General features: G+C 46.7%; 1 protein-coding gene and 1 long non-coding RNA gene across 3 annotated transcripts; one reads left to right on the top strand and one right to left on the bottom strand.

Moving 5' to 3' along the window:
• Positions 1–505: 505 nt before the first annotated feature.
• On the top strand, positions 506–16,102 carry LOC100012180 (kallikrein-9). Its single transcript, XM_007492172.2, is given in 6 exon segments — positions 506–655; positions 891–994; positions 996–1,048; positions 11,859–12,124; positions 12,746–12,882; positions 13,496–16,102. Coding segments are annotated over 6 exon segments (765 nt in total). The 5' UTR covers positions 506–609; the 3' UTR covers positions 13,655–16,102.
• On the bottom strand, positions 16,102–18,094 carry LOC103094763 (uncharacterized). Of its 2 annotated transcripts, XR_466629.3 has the most exons (3): positions 17,947–18,094; positions 17,640–17,816; positions 16,102–16,474 (listed from the first exon to the last, which is right to left on the bottom strand). It is a non-coding gene; the product is annotated as an uncharacterized LOC103094763 (long non-coding RNA). The 2 variants fall into 2 exon arrangements; XR_008911734.1 differs by lacking the exon at positions 16,102–16,474 and having other exon boundaries at positions 16,574–17,816.

Below are 18,094 nucleotides of genomic sequence, written 5' to 3'. Positions count from 1 at the left end.
GCCACCAGACCATCCCATCGTCCTGGTGAGGTCACAGGCCATTCACATCACATACAGGCTAAACTCGCTGTACCTGACTCAGCTTTGAGGGAATCACCGCCTGACTTCTCCCAACTCTTCCCCTTCCTTCTCTTTCTCAAGAAGAAGGAAAAATGGAATCTCATCAGTCCCCCTGGGCTGCCAGGGCTTACCCTGAGGGAACTTTGGGGCGTGATCCTGGCCCCCTGGCCACACCCACACACCCAGGTCACCACAAGCCAGCGTGCAAATACAGCAGCCTTCCAGTAAGCAGCCAGCTAATCCTGAGTATCATAGCCATGGTCTGAGGTTGTGGCTAGGAGGATGCTCCCCTTGAGCCCAGAGGTATGAACGCCTGTGTCCCCACCTTCCCCCAGGCCCTAGGGCTCCCTCCCCTCAAGACAATTTCCCAACCTGATTAATCACTGAAGGAGGAGGAAGGAGGGAGGGGATGGCCCCCAGCCAGTGCATAAAGCATCCAGGGAGAGGGCAGGACTAAGGGGCCAGGCATCTGGGGCCTCACAGCTGGGCTCCTTCATTCGTCCCACTTCAGCCAGCTTGAGTGGGCTCTCCTCCCTGGAGCCAGACACCATGAGCCAGGGCATGTGGGTGTCACTGTTGATGCTCCTTTGGGCAGGTGAGCTTTCTTGTGTCTGTCTATCTGCTTGCCTGCTTCTTTGGCTCTCGTTTGGTTTATGTGGGTATTGGCCTAATCTTCTGTTTCTCTGCCTTCCTGCCTATGTGACTGCCCATCTGTCAGTCTGTATGCTCACCTACCTGCCCCCAAGACCATGACACCACTGGCATCTCTCCAAGGTCCTGGCTCAACTAGCAATTTCCACTGACCCTTGACCTGATTTCTATCTCCCTAGGGCAGGGTTGGACAGACACGAGGGCCATTGGGGCAGAAGAATGCACCCCAAACTCTCAGCCCTGGCAAGCTGGCCTCTTTTTCCTCACCCGTCTCTTCTGTGGTGGCCACTCTGCTCAATGACCAATGGCTACTCACCGCTGCCCATTGCCGAAAACCGTGAGTGGGAGCTGGATCCTGTCAGGCAGGGGAGGGAGGAAAGCATGTCTGGGGAACTGGCAAAATGTTCTACAGGTCTTGGGGGTTTAAGAGGATGGAAGTCAGAAAAGCTGGGATCAAGAGGCTAAGAGGCTTGGAGGCCAAAATGCCAGGGAAGTTAGAATGGAGATTCTTAACTTGCATCCTCAGATGTCCAAAGGCTTCATGGACAGATTTCAGAGAATCTATGAACTTGGGCAAGAAGAGAAAATTACATCTTTATTTCAATTGGCTTCCTGTGGAATTCTATGTATTTCATCTTAGGTATTTATAAACAGTACTCTGAGAAGGGTCTATAGACTTTCCCAGACTCCCTAAAGGGTCCTTGATACCCAAAAGTCAAGAACACTGGGACTAGAGAGGGAAGAAGTTGGAAAGCTTTGGAGGATTTTGAGGAGTTTGTAGAGATCAAGGAAGCTGACAGAATAATGTAATAGAAATTACAGCCACTTACTTTCTCTGTGACCTTGGTCAAGTCATTTAAACTGTGTGGGACTAAGTTTCTTCAACTATCATATGAGGAAGGCTCTAAGATCCCTTCATTTATTATCCGGAGAGTTCAGGGAGGAAGAGAAGGAGCCTGGAGGAGAAAAGGACAACCATGAAGCTTGAGGAGGTCAAAGAAGGCTTATAATCTGAAGGAGTGTGCCATCAGAGGAGGCCTAATAGGTTCTGGGATAGAAGAAGATTCAGATGCCCAAGAGGTAATAGTGGTTTGATGTGGCTCAGGAGGTCAGAGATAAAGGCCAAGATGTATGGAAAAATGAGAGGGATGAATGTGTAGAGGCTAAAAACGTTAGGGTAAATGTGGAGGAGGCCAGAGAGATTAGGACCAGGGGACTCAAGGAAGTGGGAAGGCAGTGAAGGACCCTAGAAACCCAGGAAGCTGAGGGAGTTGGGGAGATCATTGAGACTTGGAGGCCAAGTGGCTAGAGAAGTGAGGGAGCTCAAGAGGACAGGGAGGCTGACTGAGGGTGACAGGAAGCCTTGGGGTCTGATGAATTTGAGGAAGATGGAAAGTCATGGAGGCTACACCTGAGGGGAGTTTGAAGAGACTGGGAAGTCCAGAGCCTGGAGGAATTAGAGAGATTATAGAATCTAAAGAAGCTGGGAAAAGCCTGGGAGGTGGGAGAGACTGAGGAGGCTGGGTAGATAAGGGAGTCTCAGACTGAGGATTTGGGACATTTGAGGAGGAAAAGGCATTAGAGAATATATAAAGTTTAAGAGTGTAGAGAGGGGCCAGGAGGCTCAAGAAGTCAGAGAAACCAGGGATTTTAGGGCCCCCAGGAATCCAGGAGGCTAGGGAGAGAGAGGAGACTGGGGAGACTAATGAAACATCAAATGTGTTGAGGCAGCCTAAGGGACAGAGGCATTGTTGGTAGAGGTGGTTCATCATTTCATTTTGGAAGAGAAACCAGTGACATTGTGGGAGTGATGTCTTGACTCCCACTATTATAATCCACATTGTAGAGAGGGAGAGAAAGCAGAAGAAATGGAAACTGAGACAGGGAAATGGGGGATATGAGGAGATCCACAAACTCAGGAGGTATAGGAAGCAGGCAAAATCAAGAAAGCTGAAAAAATAAAGAGATTCAGGTCAGATAGTAGGGGGGGTGTCTGGGGAGCTTGAAAGGGTGAAAGGGGCAAGGATGGGAGGACCCTCTTATAATGCCCAGTGAGGAAGAAGGGTCTGTGGGGAGGGCAGATTATTTTGGGACAAAGGAGCAAAGTCCTTCAGAGTTTGATCTAGAAGGCCATTCCACATATTCTGAAGGAATCTCATCTTGCACCTCTTCACTAGTGAGAACACCCTCAGCCTTGGTCCCCAGCTGGATGCCTGGGTCCCAAACTCCATTCTAAAGGGGTTCCCCCTAAGGGAATAGAGAAACCTGAGAGACCCAGAGACAAGGATGAAATATCAGTTAGAGAGTCAATAAGCATCTATTAGGTGCCTACTATGTATCAGGCGCTCTACTAAGCACTGGATAACCCAGAGAGATGGATAGGGATAGGGGAGGCTCAGTGATAGACATAAAGAGAAACAGGGATAGATTAAGAGACAGGAAAGAGGGGAGGGGGAGGGAGGGGAGAGAGAGAGAGAGAGAGAGAGAGAGAGAGAGAGAGAGAGAGAGAGAGAGAGAGAGAGAGAGAGAGAGAGAGAGAGAGAGAGAGAGAACAGAATGATGGACAAAGGGAGACAGAGATAGAGACAAAGGCACAGAGAAGAGACAGAGACATGCACAAAGAACAGAGACAGACCAGATTTCCAAAGGAAAAATGGAGGTGGTTCTCTCTTCTCCATTTCTCAGGTTTGTGCTATTCCACTGGGGCATTAGCCTTTTAATCAGGTGGTTTTGCTTGAGCTTTGGTTACTAGTTAGATGGAACTAGCAGTTCCCAGATGCTGAGGGTAATTGAGGAAGGGTAATACATGGACTGGTAGATTCAATCGAGAGTTATCTTGGAGGAAAGAAGCCTGGGACAGGAAGGGCTGGCATAAGGGATCAAGGATTAGGGTGTTTCTGCTTGGCCATTGAGGACATCATAAGGAGTATGGTGGTAGTAGGGAGAGGTAACTGCAGAGGAAGATTTCTTATGGGAGGAGGAATAATTACCCATCCATTTAGAGTTTCCCAAAAGTGGAATGGACTGTTTCAGGAAGTACTGATTTCCTTGTTACTGAAATCTTTATGTGGAGCCTGGATGACCATTTACTGGTGTGTTGTAGAAGGGATTTCTGTACATTAGTGTCTTGAGCTAGATGGTCCTGATGTCCCTTTAAGTTCAGAAATTCTGCTATTGTAACAGAGCTTGGTGTTGGACTACAGGAAGTCCTGGATGCTAAGGGTTAGCTGTAGGGCTAAGGGCCACCACTGTAGCTGGGGACTTTCCACACTCCCTCCATGGGGCCACTCCCCTTTTAAGTCACCAGACCTGTTGGAGATAGGGTGATTATTTCTGGTGGGTGGGGTCCCCTCCAGCCCACACATTCTCTGGGCCCAGAAAGAGATGGGGAAGGCCCAATTTACACAGGATAAGGAGGAGGGAGGGTTGAACAAAAGTCCACAAATTGGGAAGTGGGCTGAAGGATCTGGAAAAAAAGAGAAAAAGAAAGAAGAAAGAGATGGGGTCAGAGCTAAGAAAGGGAAATAGAAAAACAGGGTTAAATAGAGACATAGACAGAGGGACAGTCATAAGGAGAAAAAAATGGAATAAAAAGGGCATAACCAGAGAAATAAGATTGAGACTGAGATGAAGGCAGAAATAGAATGATAGACAGAAGAGAGGACAGAAACCCAGAGACAGGGACAGAAGAGAAAGAAAAAAAGGGGTATAAGCCAGATACAGAAGCAGAGGAGATCAGAAAGGGAGGGGAATGGAGAGACACACAGAAACAAAAATAGAGATAGCTGGTTTAGAGAAGAGATGATTAAGGGGACACAACTGAAGACTTGTCTAGGAAGAGTGATTGCAAGCATTTCCAGAGACCCAGAGATGCATCTCCCCATCATTGGTTTTTTTTTTTCCTCCCCTGATTGGTCTAGAGGGCCTCCCTTGATTCTATATCTTTTGGAGGGGGAGATATTGACACTTCCTGTTCTACCTTCTCACAGGGAAGAAAACTAGGAACACCAGGAGAGAAACTGCCAAAAGGGAGATGTCAGCTCCATAGAAGGAAGATTCTCCTTTAGAGATGCCATGTCAGGAAGAGCAGACCAGGGTTTCTGAGAGCCAGAGATTAGAGAATCAGAGAATGTCAGAATGAGAAGGGAACCTTTGAAGCTTTTATTCCAAACTTTTCATTTTAGAAGGAGGAAACCATGATCCATAGTGAAAAAGTGGCTTGCTAAGGTCACACAGGAATGGGCTCCAATCCACTTTATTCAAGGGGTTCAACAGTTTCTAAATCATCAGTTGACAAAGACATTGAAGAAGTTGGACAAAATAAACTGTAAGGTTGTGGTGCAGGAAAAGAATATTGGATTTGGGCCAGAGGATCCAAGTTCAAATCGTGCCTTCATGATTTTCCAATTATATTACTTCATGTTAGTCACTTCCTATCTCAGGGCCTTGTCTTCTTGGTCTATAACCTGAGAAGAGGGATATTCTGTAGGGTCTCTTCTGTTTCTAAATAAAATTCTGAGATTCTATGATAGCCTTGCTTGAGAGACAGTATGGGCCTGAGAGAGTCCTGGGTTCAAATCCTGCCGGACTCTGGGCAAGTCACTTAAGCTCTCAAAGTCTCAATTTTCCCATTCATAAAATAGGGGGAAATATCTGCAGTCTACTTTGCAGGATTATTGTATCAAGTGAGATGATGAATGTCAATGGCGAAGCGCCATATAATTAACAACTACTATGGTTATTGGCAGCTAGATGGTACCATAGTTTAGAGTGCTGGGTCTGGTGTCAGGAAGACTCACTTTCATGAGTTCAAATCTGGTCTCAGATGCTTCCTGATTGTGTGACCCTGGGTAAGCCACTTAACCTGGTTAGCCTCAGTTTCCTCTTCTATAAAATGAGCCAGAGAAGAAAATGGTAAACCACTCTAGTATCTTTGTCCAGAAAACCCTGTTTGGGTTCATAAAGAGTCAGACATGAGTGAAAAGTGATTGAATAACACCATTATGATTATTAAACTCACAACTGCATTTTCTGTTATTACCTTTATTTTTTTGAAGCTCAAGCTCACAGAAGCTCACCAGAGGCATCTAGCCTGACCCACCCCTGGATAGGGAGCCCTTCTACAAAAGTGTTGAGAAGTAGTTGTCCAACCTACATTTGAGGACCTCAAGGGAAGGAGCACTGACTCCTACAGGAGTCCTCCTATCTTTAATAGAATCCAGAGCAGCAGGAGATACTTGCTTTTCTCAAAGCTAAATCTGCACTCATATCCCCACTTCCCTTTTAGCTTATAACATACTGCTCCAAGGTGTTTCCATTGTTGCCAATCAGAAGAAGGCTGGTTTCCTACCTGTTGTAGCTTAGTCAGCCAGAGCTGTCAATGGGGTTTTCTGGGCAAGGATATTGGAGTGGTTTGCCATTTCCATCTCTAGTGGATCTAGTGGAAACTTTTTGTCAGGAAGAGGCTATGTGACTTGCCTGGGATCATACAGGTAGGAAGTAGCTGGGGATGGATTTGAACACAAGTCTTCCTGACTCTGGGACCAGTGCTCTAGTCATGGAGCCACCTAGCTGCCCCCTTTCTATATCACTGCCTCTTGAATACTTAGAAAAACTCTCCAACCTGCCACAAGCCTTCTCTTCTCCAGGGTAAGCACTCCCAGTTATATGCTATGGACTTAAGACCCTTCACATACCTGGTTGGCTCCTTCCAGACACTCTCCAGCCCAATGATATCCTTCCTAAAATGTGGTTCCCAGATTGCAACAAAATTCTCTGGAGAACCCACCAGAGAGAAGCCAAATGGGTTGGAAAGAGCCTTCGGTTTGGAAGTAAGTCTAGGTTTCTAGTCCTCACACTGCCACTTAATGACTGGCTGACCTTAGGAGACCTTGGGTGAGTTTTTTCTCTCCTCTGGACCTTAGTTTGTTCCTATGTGGAATGAGGATGATCTCTGAGGTCCTTTCCAGCTGATTCTATGATTTCTGGCCGTTTACTCCCTCTACTATTCCCTTCTGAGTTGGAAGGCTAATGATTAGAGTTGGAAGCTCAGAGAATTTGGGTGATTTGTCAGCACTCATATGAGCACCCAAGACTCACCCTCCTTTCACAGAAGGGGAAACAAAAATCCCTGGTATTAAGTGGTATTAAGTGCAGCTCATGTTACTATTCTAGGGGATTGAATGGAAGCCCAGAGAGTCATGTGACTAAGATGAGGGAGCACCCAGGTTTTTCTTGGTGATACTTAGAGAGAAAACAGAGGTGCAAGGAACCTGCCCAAGGAACTTTTCTTATGGAGGCAAAGGTCAATCCCCTGAGAACCTAGAATGGTCAGACTAAAGGATTCTAGAATCCAGCTATAGTGGGTGGAAAGAGAAGAAGGAGATAAGAGGAGGATCTCAGATCTTTGGAAATGAGGGGCATTAGAGAAAATTACAGAGCAGGAACTGACTGAAAGTGAGGGGAGTGATAGGGAGTGAGTATAATGGACAGCAGCCCACAGGAGCCATGAGTTGGGAGGATAAGATAGTTGAGAGGACCAGGGAGCTGAGGTTCGGAGGGTCAGATTCTTGGGGATTCCTCCTTTTTACCAGGGCAAATCCCTCTACCTATACAAATGATCACATTATATCTAAAATTTTCCAGCAGATTTTCCCCTCCATTATCACTTTGTCCATGTTCAGTCATGTCCAACTCTTCATGGCCCCGTGGACCAAGTATAGCAAGTGGTGAGGTTTTCCTGGTAAGGACATTGGAGTGAATTGCTATTTCCTCCTCCAGGATCCTTTTGTTAGGTAATTAGAGGTTAAATGACTTGCCCAGGTTCAGAAATATCTGAAGTAGGATTTGAACTTAGGTTGTCTTACTTAGCACCAGGACTTGGACCACTGAGGCACAGCTGCCATTATCTCTGTCCTTTCATTTATCTTCAATCTTTCCCTATCTCCTGGCTATTTCCCTACTATCCACAAACATGTCCAAGCCATGCCACCCCCAAGCCCTCATCTTCAAATTCTCTTTTGATCTATCCATACCCATCATCAACCCCTAAGTCTTGTCCCTTTTGTAGCTGACCTCCTTGAGAAGGCTGTCTATTTAATGCCCCCACTCCTTGTCCCTTTCTCTTTTTAATTCTCTGCAGCCAGGCTCTTGCCCTTATCATTTAACTAAAATTTTTCATGTGTCATTGATCAAGACCTATTTCCATATTATTGATATTTGCACTCAGGTGATCATTTAGAGTCCCCATCAATCCATGTGATCATAACTAAAACTTTTCAAAGCTGCCAATATTCTCTTAACTGTCAAATCTAAAGAGTTTCTTAGGCCAGATTGAACTCTGGTCTTCCTGTCTCCAGACCCCATCTCAGTCTTGGTCTTTCTTGCCCTCTCTGCAGCCTTGACACTATTGATTCACCCTTTTCTCCTTGATAATCGTTTTTTATCTTGATTTCCATGACACGACCCTATCCCAGTTCTCCTCCTACCTCTCTGATCATTTCAACTCCTCTGCAGAATCTTTGTCCAGGTTACACCCAACAAAGGAGGATGTCCCCTATGACTCTTTCCTCAGCCCTCTTCTCCTCTCTTTCCATATTGTTTCATTTGGTCATCTCATCAGCTTGGATTATTTCAATCATTATCTCTATGCTATGCTATGATTCCTAGATCTATTCATTTGACCCTGATCTCCATCCCAACTCCAGGCTCCCATTTCCACCTATTGAATATTTCATATTTGATGTCCCTGAGGTGTCTTAAACTCAATGTGTTCTGAACTTGGTATCTTTCCCCCCAGAACTCTCCCTTTTCCTGTTTTTCCTATTATCCGCCATTCCTAGGGCCATCTCTATCTCTGTCTTGTGTTTTCATATTTACCCCACCCTCCATCTCCATTCTCATCCTGACCCTTCCCTCTGACACCATTCCCATTTCCCATCTCCACCCCCCTTTCCATCTTGATGCTGCTACTTCAGACTGGGGTCCACTCTCATGGCTGGAAATGGTCCCCTTGACTATCCAACCTTAGGGTTGAGGGCAGAATTATCCTCCCAGTCACCCAGGTTTAAAACCTAGGCTTCATCTCAACCCTGCTAGCTTACCTCCTCCCATATAGAATCTCTTAACAAATGTTGTTGATTTTATCTTTATAATATCTCTAATATGCCTCCTCTCCTCTGACACTGCCACCACCCTGCTCTGGGCTCTAATCACCTCCTGACTGGACTATTGCAAACAACCTATTGGTTGGTCTCCCTGTCTCAAATATCTCCTCATTCCAGTCCATCTTCCATTCAGCTGTCAGAGTCATCTTCCCAAGTTGCAGATCTCACCACTTCCTCCTCTATCCCCCATTTAATGAACTCCAATGGCTTCCTATGACCTTCAGGATCAAATGTAAAAAATCCATCACATACAAAGTTCTGTCTCCCTCTTACCCTTCAGTGAATCTTATGGCTTATTTCCTTCCATTTCTCCATCATAGAGCACGGGGCCTGGAGTCCGTTATTAAAACAGGGGGAAATATTTGTGGTCTACTTTGCAGGATTGTTGTGAGGATCAAATGGGATAATGTATATAAATGGTGAGGTGCCATATAATTAACAGCTACTATGGTTATTGGCAGCTAGATGGTACGTACCATCATGCACAGAGTGCTGGGTTCAGAGTCAGGAAGACTCATCTTTCTCAGTTCAAATATGGTCTCTGATACTTACTAGTTGTGTGACTCTGGGCAAGTCATTTAACTCTTTTGGCCTCGGTTTCACCATCTGTCCAGTGAGTTGGAGAAGGAAATGACAAACTGCCCTAATATATTTGCCAAGAAAAATCTCAAATGGGGTCAGGAAGAGTCAGATCCAATTGTAACGACTAAACAGTACCAATAACACTGCAATGCAGTGACCCTGTTCTCCTCCTTACTATTCCTCCCATAAGACACATCATTTCCTGCCCCTATGGAATTTTTACTAGCTCTCCACCATGCCTGGAATTCCTCCACCTCCTGACTTCCTCCAGCTCCTAGCTAAAAATCTCATCTTCTGTGAGAAGTTTTTCCAGATCCCCTCTAATGTCAGTGTCTTCTTTCTACTGATCATCTCCAGGTTAGCCTGGATATATCTTGCTTGGACATATTATATTCTTGTTTCCCTTGCTCGACTGTGAGTTTCTTGAGTGCAGGGAATAGGTTTTACCCCTTTTTAGTATTCCCACTGCTTAACACAGTGCTTGGCCCATAATGGTAGCAGAGTAGTAACTTTTGATTGATTGACTGACTGAGGTTCAGAAACTAAAAGATGGCTACAAATTGAGGGCCAGGGAACATGAGTCCAGAGAGTCGTGGAGTTGAGGTCAATGAGCTAAGAGAGTAGCTATCTGGGGTCTGAAAGGCCAGAGAATTAGGAACCAGTGGATCTGAGAGTTAAAAGGTCAGGGTCCAGAGAACCAAGGAAATGAGACATCCATCTCAGATCAAAAAGGGTCATGGGATCCAAGTCATCCAGGAACCAAGAAGCTCTGGAAACTGAGGGATCAGGGATGTGGGACCTGGGGGCTTGGAGGGTCAGGAGCTAGGAGTTTTTAGGGACTTAAAGGGTGATTGAGCTGAAGCTGCTCAGGTCTAAATGTTCCTGTTGTTGGGCCTAGCAGGTCCCCAAATTATTAGGGAGCCGAGAAAACAAGAGCACCAGAGTCTTGGGATCTGTGTGTGTGTGTGTGTGTGTGTGTGAGTGTGAGTGTGTGAGTGTGTGTGTGTGTGTGTGTGTGAGAGAGAGAGAGAGAGAGAGAGAGAGAGAGAGAGAGAGAGAGAGAGAAAGAGAGAGAGAGAGAGAGAGAGAGAGAGAGAGAGAGAGAAAGAGAGAGAGAGAGAGAGAGAGAGAGAGAGAGAGAGAGAGAGAGGGAGAGAGAGAGAGAGAGAGAGACTTGATTTCTCTACAAAGGTAAGTCATTGGTCTCTGATATCCCAGATTTCACCATGCCCTGGATTCTCCCATCCCCTTCATCCCCCTCTCCATCATGGTAAAAACAAACAAAAAAAAACCAAACAAACAAAAAGAAAATTTACCCAGAGTACAGAGGTATAGGACTGGTCTAAAACTACAAGTCTCATGCTTTGTTTCCAGGGGAAACAGAGGCCCAGAGGGAGTGAATGACACCCACTGTTACATGGTATCCAAAACACTTATGGTACCAAATAACACAATGGATGCCCAAAGAAGGGCAGTGATGTAATTCATCCCATTGTACAAATGGAGGAGGGAAGCTTGGGGAGGCTGCTTTTCTTAGTTTCCCATGGAGATACGATGGATACTGTGGAAAATTCCAGAACTTGGAGTCAGGGATTCCTGCTCTGCTGGCATTTATCTTCCAACCTGCTCAATGAAGAGATCTCTCAAGGGGGCAGCTAGGTGGCTCAGTGGATTGAGAACCTGGTTTAGAGACGAGAGGTCCTGGGTTCAACTCTGGATTCAGATACTACCTAGCCATATGCTCCCACAAGTCACTTAACCTTGTTGGCCTCAGTTTCCCCATCTGTCAAATGAGCTGGAGAAGGAAATGGCAAACCAACCCAAGTTTGCCTTACCTCTTTATCCCTTCCTCTCTTCTGCCTTGAAACCGACATATAGTACTTATTATAAGGCAGAATATAAGGATTCTTTTTTTTTAATGGAGACCACCCAGAAAAAACAGCAACAGAAAAAACCCTATAGAAGTCAGCTTGTTTTTCTAGCCCCTAGCCTATGGCTCCCACCCCAAAGGAGGACTCAGGCAAATCAGTCTCTGTCAGTTCCCTCATCTATCAAATGATGAGGGTAGACCTAATGATTTCTGCAAATCCTTTCAGCTTTGACATTATGAATCTCTGATTCATCTAAGCTTATGAGTGGAAGCCCAGGGAGGGTGTGCATTCCTAATCACACAACAGTGGTGATTCACTCCATGGTATGAGAGAAAGAAAGGGGAACCCACAGAAGGCATGTGACTGGTTCAGGATCACACACAGCACTTTGGAAAGGCTGGAGGCTATGAGAGGGTGTGGCTTGTCACTGGTGATGGACAGAAGTAGAACACTGAGGCCCTGAGAGGACTAGATGTTTATCCAGGTTCCTTCAGTGGCCCCCTCCCACCACACTCCCTTCTCCCCACAGGTACCTATGGGTGCGGCTTGGGGAACATCACTTGTGGAAATGGGAAGGTCCAGAGCAGCTGTTCCGTGTCACTGATTTCTTCCCCCACCCAGGCTTTAACAGTGACCTAAGTGCCCATGATCATAACCATGATATTATGCTGATCCGCCTGAAGCGTCCAGCCAAATTGGGTCCAGCTGTGCAGCCCCTCAACATCAGCAATAATTGTGTCCGACCTGGCACCACTTGTCTGATCTCTGGCTGGGGGGCCACCTCCAGTCCTGAAGGTGGGCGCTGAGATGGGGAGGAGGAGGCAGATGGGGATGGAAAGATAGTGGATGAAGCCAGAGGGATTGGATGAGGGTCAATGGAAAGAAAGCATCTGGATCAGGACAAGAATAGAGGCAGAGAGGGAATGGATGGAAAGGTAGAAAAGAAAGCCAAGGATGGAAATGAGATTGGAGGTCAATAATTGGGAGGGGTGAATATAAAAGATGATGGGGATGGCAAAGAGGGAGGGAAGAGGGGTAGGCATGAGCACAGGGATGGAACTGGGGCACAAAGATGGAAGAAGAAAGGGATGGGGATGGGATTGGAAATGGAGTTGGGATTAAAGATAAAGATCAGAGATTAGGATGAGGATGAGGATGAGGGCGGGAATGGGCGGATATGGGGTAAAGAGAGAACGGCAATGGAGATGCCAATTTGTTAGAGATGGCAATTTGCTTGAGGTTGAGGACAGGAATGGCGATAGGTTTGGGAGCTGAACTGACGAGGAGGCTGATGCTAGGGAAGATACTGGGAATGCCTGGGAGCTCCTGGAGCCTACGTTGTGGCTGGAGGGTGGTGGTGCCCTCTTGTGTCCTGTTTTCCCTATTGTTGAGTGCTGCTTTCCTGTCCTCCCACAGTGGAGTACCCGCTCTCGCTTCAGTGCGCGAACATCAGCGTTCTGGATCCCCGACTGTGCCATAAAGCCTACCCTGGTCGAATAACTTCCAATATGGTCTGTGCTGGTCTTTGGGAGGGAGGCCGAGGCTCCTGCCAGGTGAGACCGGGAAGTCCCTTAGTCTTTTTTTTTTTAAAACCCTTACCTTCCGTCTTGGAGTCAATACTGTGTATTGGCTCCAAGGCAGAAGAGTGGTAAGGGCTAGGCAATGGGGGTCAAGTGACTTGCCCAGGGTCACACAGCAGGGTCCCTTAGTCTTTCAAAGGATCAGGAACCGGGGATTCGAAGGAGGGAGTGGGGCGGGCTATGGATCAGGCCTCTGGGTACCCTTGGGGGATAGATAGGGGAAGGTGAAAGCGGAACTTGAGCTCCTGAAGGACGTAGGGGATGGGGGATGCCCGGGCCCCAGAGGGGCAGGAACTGGGGGATTAGGACCTCTGACTTTCCACGAGCTCTGAGAGCTGGGGAGGAGCGCGCATCCTCGAGAGGAGGCAGAGCACCCGGTTCCCAGTTCGGATCCAGGGTTGGGGCTCTAGAAATAGGCACTTAGTTTAAATTGCGGGATCCGGGGCAGGTGGGTGGCGGACTCTGCCGGGCACATTAACCTCATACTTTGTATTTCTGTCTCTGCCCTTCTCTTCTCATATGACCATCTCCCTTCTCCTCTCTCCACTGCCTCCGCCTCTTTCGTGCCCTCACCCCCGGGATACAGGGAGACTCCGGGGGCCCTCTGGTCTGTAACGGTGCCTTAGCCGGCGTAGTGTCGGGGGGAGCCGAGCCCTGCTCTAAACCCAAACGACCATCGGTCTACACCTCAGTCTGCCAGTACAGAAAATGGATCAGCAAGACAATGAGGGAGAACTCTACGTGACTGGATTCCTCTGGGACCTTCCCCTTCTGCCCTACTCCCCCAGGTCCTGCCCTATGGGGGAATTTCCCTTGTGAAGCCCGCAACTGTGACCACGCCCTCAGCCTCTGACTCCACCCACTCAAGCCTCCCAGCTCAGACCCTCCACGTGCCTCCTTCCTATTGAGGGCTTTACCTATTGGCTAATAGACTCCAAGGAGCAACTTGGGGACTCCATGGAATGAGCGGGGAAGAACTGTCCTCTCTTATGCTACCCACGCTTGAGAACACTGCCACTGCCACCCACTAATTATACACTAACCATACACTAACCATACCATCCACGTTCTGAAGCGTTCTGATGTGGATTTGGGAGGGGGGGCGGGGGGAAGAGGAGAGGGCTCAGAATCTCACAGCTGCAAAGACTAAGTGACTATCATCCACTCAAACCTGAAGAGGAATCCACGGATCATAGGGTCATCCCGCCTCTGATGAGGAACTCGGGAACCTTTGAGATGCACGTCCATTGCACTTTGGGGCAGCTCTCATTTTCCTGATATCAAGCCTAACGGTACCTCTTTGCACGTTCTGAGCATTGCCACTGGACCTCAACTCTGAGGTAAAGAGAAAAAGTACAGTCCTTCTGAAGTATGCCAGCCCCTCCAAATCCCAAAGACAGCTTTCATCTCCCTTGCATCTCCTCCAGTCTTCTCTTCTCCAAACTGAACATTCCAAATTTTTCCCATCAGTCTGGATGTGGCATGAACTCAAGGCTCTCCTCCATCTTGGCCACCCTCTTCTGGATGCCCTCCAGCTCATCGATGTTCTTTAAATGTGGGCCCCCACCACGCTCCTATTACTCCTTCACTCCTGGACACCACATCTCTCAATGTACGATGGGGAGATACTTCAAAACTCCACCCAGGGCCTGGCATAGTGGGTACCTGGCACCTAGATAGCATTAAAATAAATATTTGTAGAGTTGAATGGAATTGAATATAGCCCAAGATTGCAATAGCTGTTTTTGGCTGCCTCATCACCTTGTTGCCTCATGATGAGCTTGTGGTTCACAAAACTTGCAGGTCTTTCGAAAACTTGATTACCTGGGCACACCTAACCCTGTCTCACACTTGTGAAGTTGATTTCTTGAACTGGAAGTGTCAGGCTTTGTACTTGTATAAATGTGTTCCTCACAGGAAACATTTTGTTTAGGCTCTACTCCCCATGGAGTCCCCCGCCCCTTTCCCCAGGCAAATTCCCCAAAGATTCCACTCCTTTGGGGACTTCTGCTCCTTGCTCCCCACCCCCACCTCCTAGCTCCTTCTATTTCATTTGATATCTGACTCTAGACAGTCTGTTACTAGCTGTGTGACCTGGACAAATCAATTATTTGCCTCAGTTTCCTCATCTATAAAATAAGCTGGAGAAAGAAATATCAAACCATTCTAGTATCTTTGCCCAAAAAAGGGGGGTAGCCTTGGAGGGTTGGACATGATTAAAAAATGACTAAACAAACACAAGACAATCTGTAACTGGTGTCCCACCCTCCCTTGACCCACTCAAGTTTGTTCTATCCTATATTTAGTGTCTTATTGAGAAAAGGATGTGACGGAAGGAGGAAGAGGGATACTTCTTGTCTGGAAAGTATTATGTAAATCAACCTATCAAAAACCTATAGTCTAGGCCAGTGATGGGCAACCTTTTGATCTTGGTGTGTCAAAATTTGCTAAAAAAAAAAAAAAAGAGCATAACTTGGGTGGTGTGTCACTTCAAGAAAAAACTGTCCTTCTTGGCATGTGCACCATACTTCTCTGTATGGCTATGCATGTCAATGCTGACACCTGTGTCATAGGTTCACCATCACAGGTCTAGGCATTGTAACTACAAGTACAAAAAAATGAAACAATCCCTCCTGGTAATGAGCATCTAGTCAGTGCCTCTATTGAGACCTTTCTTAGAGGAGATGAGGGGAACAGGGGAAGAAAGAAGTATCAAGCAGAGAAGCCCCCTTCTTTTCTTCTTCCTTTAAAGCAGTGTGGTCTAGTAGGAATAATCAAGAAAAGACAAGAGACATTGGCTCTACCACTTGTGGGTACTTGGATAAATCATTAGGCCTCTTTGGAACTCAGTTTCCCCCTCTGAAAAAGAAGGGAGGTTTGACTAAATCAGGAATTCTTCACCTTGTGTGTCTGTATGTGTGGGTATTATGGGCACCTTTGGGGATCTGGTGAAGCCTATGGGTACTTTTTCAGATTTTTTTTTAGATAATTGAAAAAAATATTTTATTTTAAAATTTTAGTTTTTCCAGTTACATGTAAAAATAATTTTTAATGTTAGGGTTTTTTTTCCCCATTTTGAGTTCCAAATTCTCTTTTACCCTCCCTTCTCTTCATTGAGAAGGCAAGAAATTTGATAAAGGTTTTATATATATATATATATACATATATATATATATATATATATAGTCATGCAAAACATTTTTTTCCCATATTAGGCATATTGTAAAAGAAAACAGACCAAAAAAAGTGTGTGTGTGTTTAAGAAAACCATACGCTTGCTATGTTCTGCATCCAGACTCCACCAGTCCTTTCTCTGAATGGAGATAGCATTTTTCATCATCATAGCGTCTTCAGAATTGTGGATCCTTGTATTGCTGAGAATAGCTAAGGCAATCAAAATTGATTATTGGACAGTGTTACTGTTACTGTGCACAATGTTCTCTTGGTTCACTTCCCTTTGCTAGTTCATGCAAGTCTTTCCAGGTTTTTCTGAAAGAATTCTGTAACTTCCTGCAGCTACATATTACTATTTTTGTGGGTGGATACCTGAGAAAGAGATTGGAAACTGAGGGAAAATGGATAGAGGAGAGAAAGAGAGAGACAAAGGAATAAAGACTCAGGGACAAGAGGTTAACAAAAATCGTCTCCATTGTGCATGCCCCTCTGATGGAATTGAGAGAGAGCTCCACACGGGCCCTCAAACTTTTATTGGAGAGTTTAGGAAAGTGGAGTGGGAGGTAGCTAATGAACATGGGACATGGCATAGGCTTTGACATTGGCTCAATTGACAATCAGGTAATCAAAGGGGAGGAGGTTAATCAAACATGTGACTTGGTAAGGAATGTGGTCTAACAAGGTGGGAGCTTTAGGACCCTGCACCAAATAATATCCTGCTCAGGAACTCTTTTGTCCTTTGGATTGAAGATTTGGAAACACAATAATCAATAAGTAACATGACCAGGAATCTGGTATATGAACACATAAGATATAATATCAATACACCAATCATACTTCCAAGATGCTACACATTCTTCTCAGTATTTCTTATAGCACGACTGTATTTCATCACAATCGTATATCACTACTTGTTTAGCCAAGCCCCAACTGATGGGCATTCTTTCACATTCCAATTCTTTGTCACTATAAAAAGAGCTGCTAGAAATATTTTGTACACATTTTGTACCCCCTACCCTTCAGTCTTAGAATCCATACTGTGTATTGGTTCTAAGGCAGAAGAGCAGTAAGGGCCAGGCAATGAGGGTTAAGTGACTTACCCAGGGTCACACAGCTGGGAAGTGTCTGAGATCGGATTTGAATCCAGGACCTCCCATCTCTGGGCCTGGCTCTCCATCCACTGAGCCACCCAGCTGTCCCCTAAAACATTTTTTCTTGTGCCTGGAAATGCTCCATGCTAGTTCGAGGTTAGGGAAGATAAGGAGGTATTTCCGCCAACCAAATGTCCGGATGCCCCGCAATCTCTCCACTTGCAGCGGAACTGCAGGTTCGGGACTCCAGGACGGGGTGCTCTGTAAGCCTCCTAGGGTTGACCCAACCTGACTGCATCACTATAGATTTCCCTCCCGATCTCTGCAGATGACTGTCAGTATTTGGCTCAGAGGCAGCAGGTGTGATGGGGAAAAACCCCAGACCTGGGCGCCGAGGAGCCTGGCTTGGTCCCAAACGGATTGTGTGACCCGGGGACTCACGTTACCCAGCTGAACCTCGGTTACCTTCTCTGTGGAACACCAATCCGTGGTGACGCGGGCGAAGACTAGTTGGCGACGGGGTGGCCTGGCGGCGGATCTCTAAGCGCCGCGTCCGAGCTGACTTTCTCTAGTTCGGCGAAGCCTCGACTCTTCTCTTAGGCCGGTCGCGAGAGGGTCAGAATTTAACCCGCCCAGTCGCTGCTTCGGCAGGAGGGGAAGGGGAAACCGGGTCATGGCGCCTCCCAAACCAGCCGTCCCGGATCTCTCCACCCGCCGCTCCTGGGACTCAGGTCCCCCGGACTTCTAACCCGCCCCCGCGCCCTAAACTTACTGCTCAGGGTCCGAATGCGGCCAGCGGTTACCCCCTCCGGACCTCCTGTAGTGACGGAGACACCAAACCAAGCGTCACGCCTCTTAGGGACCCAGGAGTACCGATTCCCAGTCCCTCGGATATAGGCAGACTTCTGGCTCCCACGCCG

Source organism: Monodelphis domestica, chromosome 4 (assembly GCF_027887165.1).
Source record: "Monodelphis domestica isolate mMonDom1 chromosome 4, mMonDom1.pri, whole genome shotgun sequence".
Lineage (NCBI taxonomy): Eukaryota > Metazoa > Chordata > Mammalia > Didelphimorphia > Didelphidae > Monodelphis > Monodelphis domestica.
This window is presented reverse-complemented; position numbering and strand designations above follow the sequence as displayed.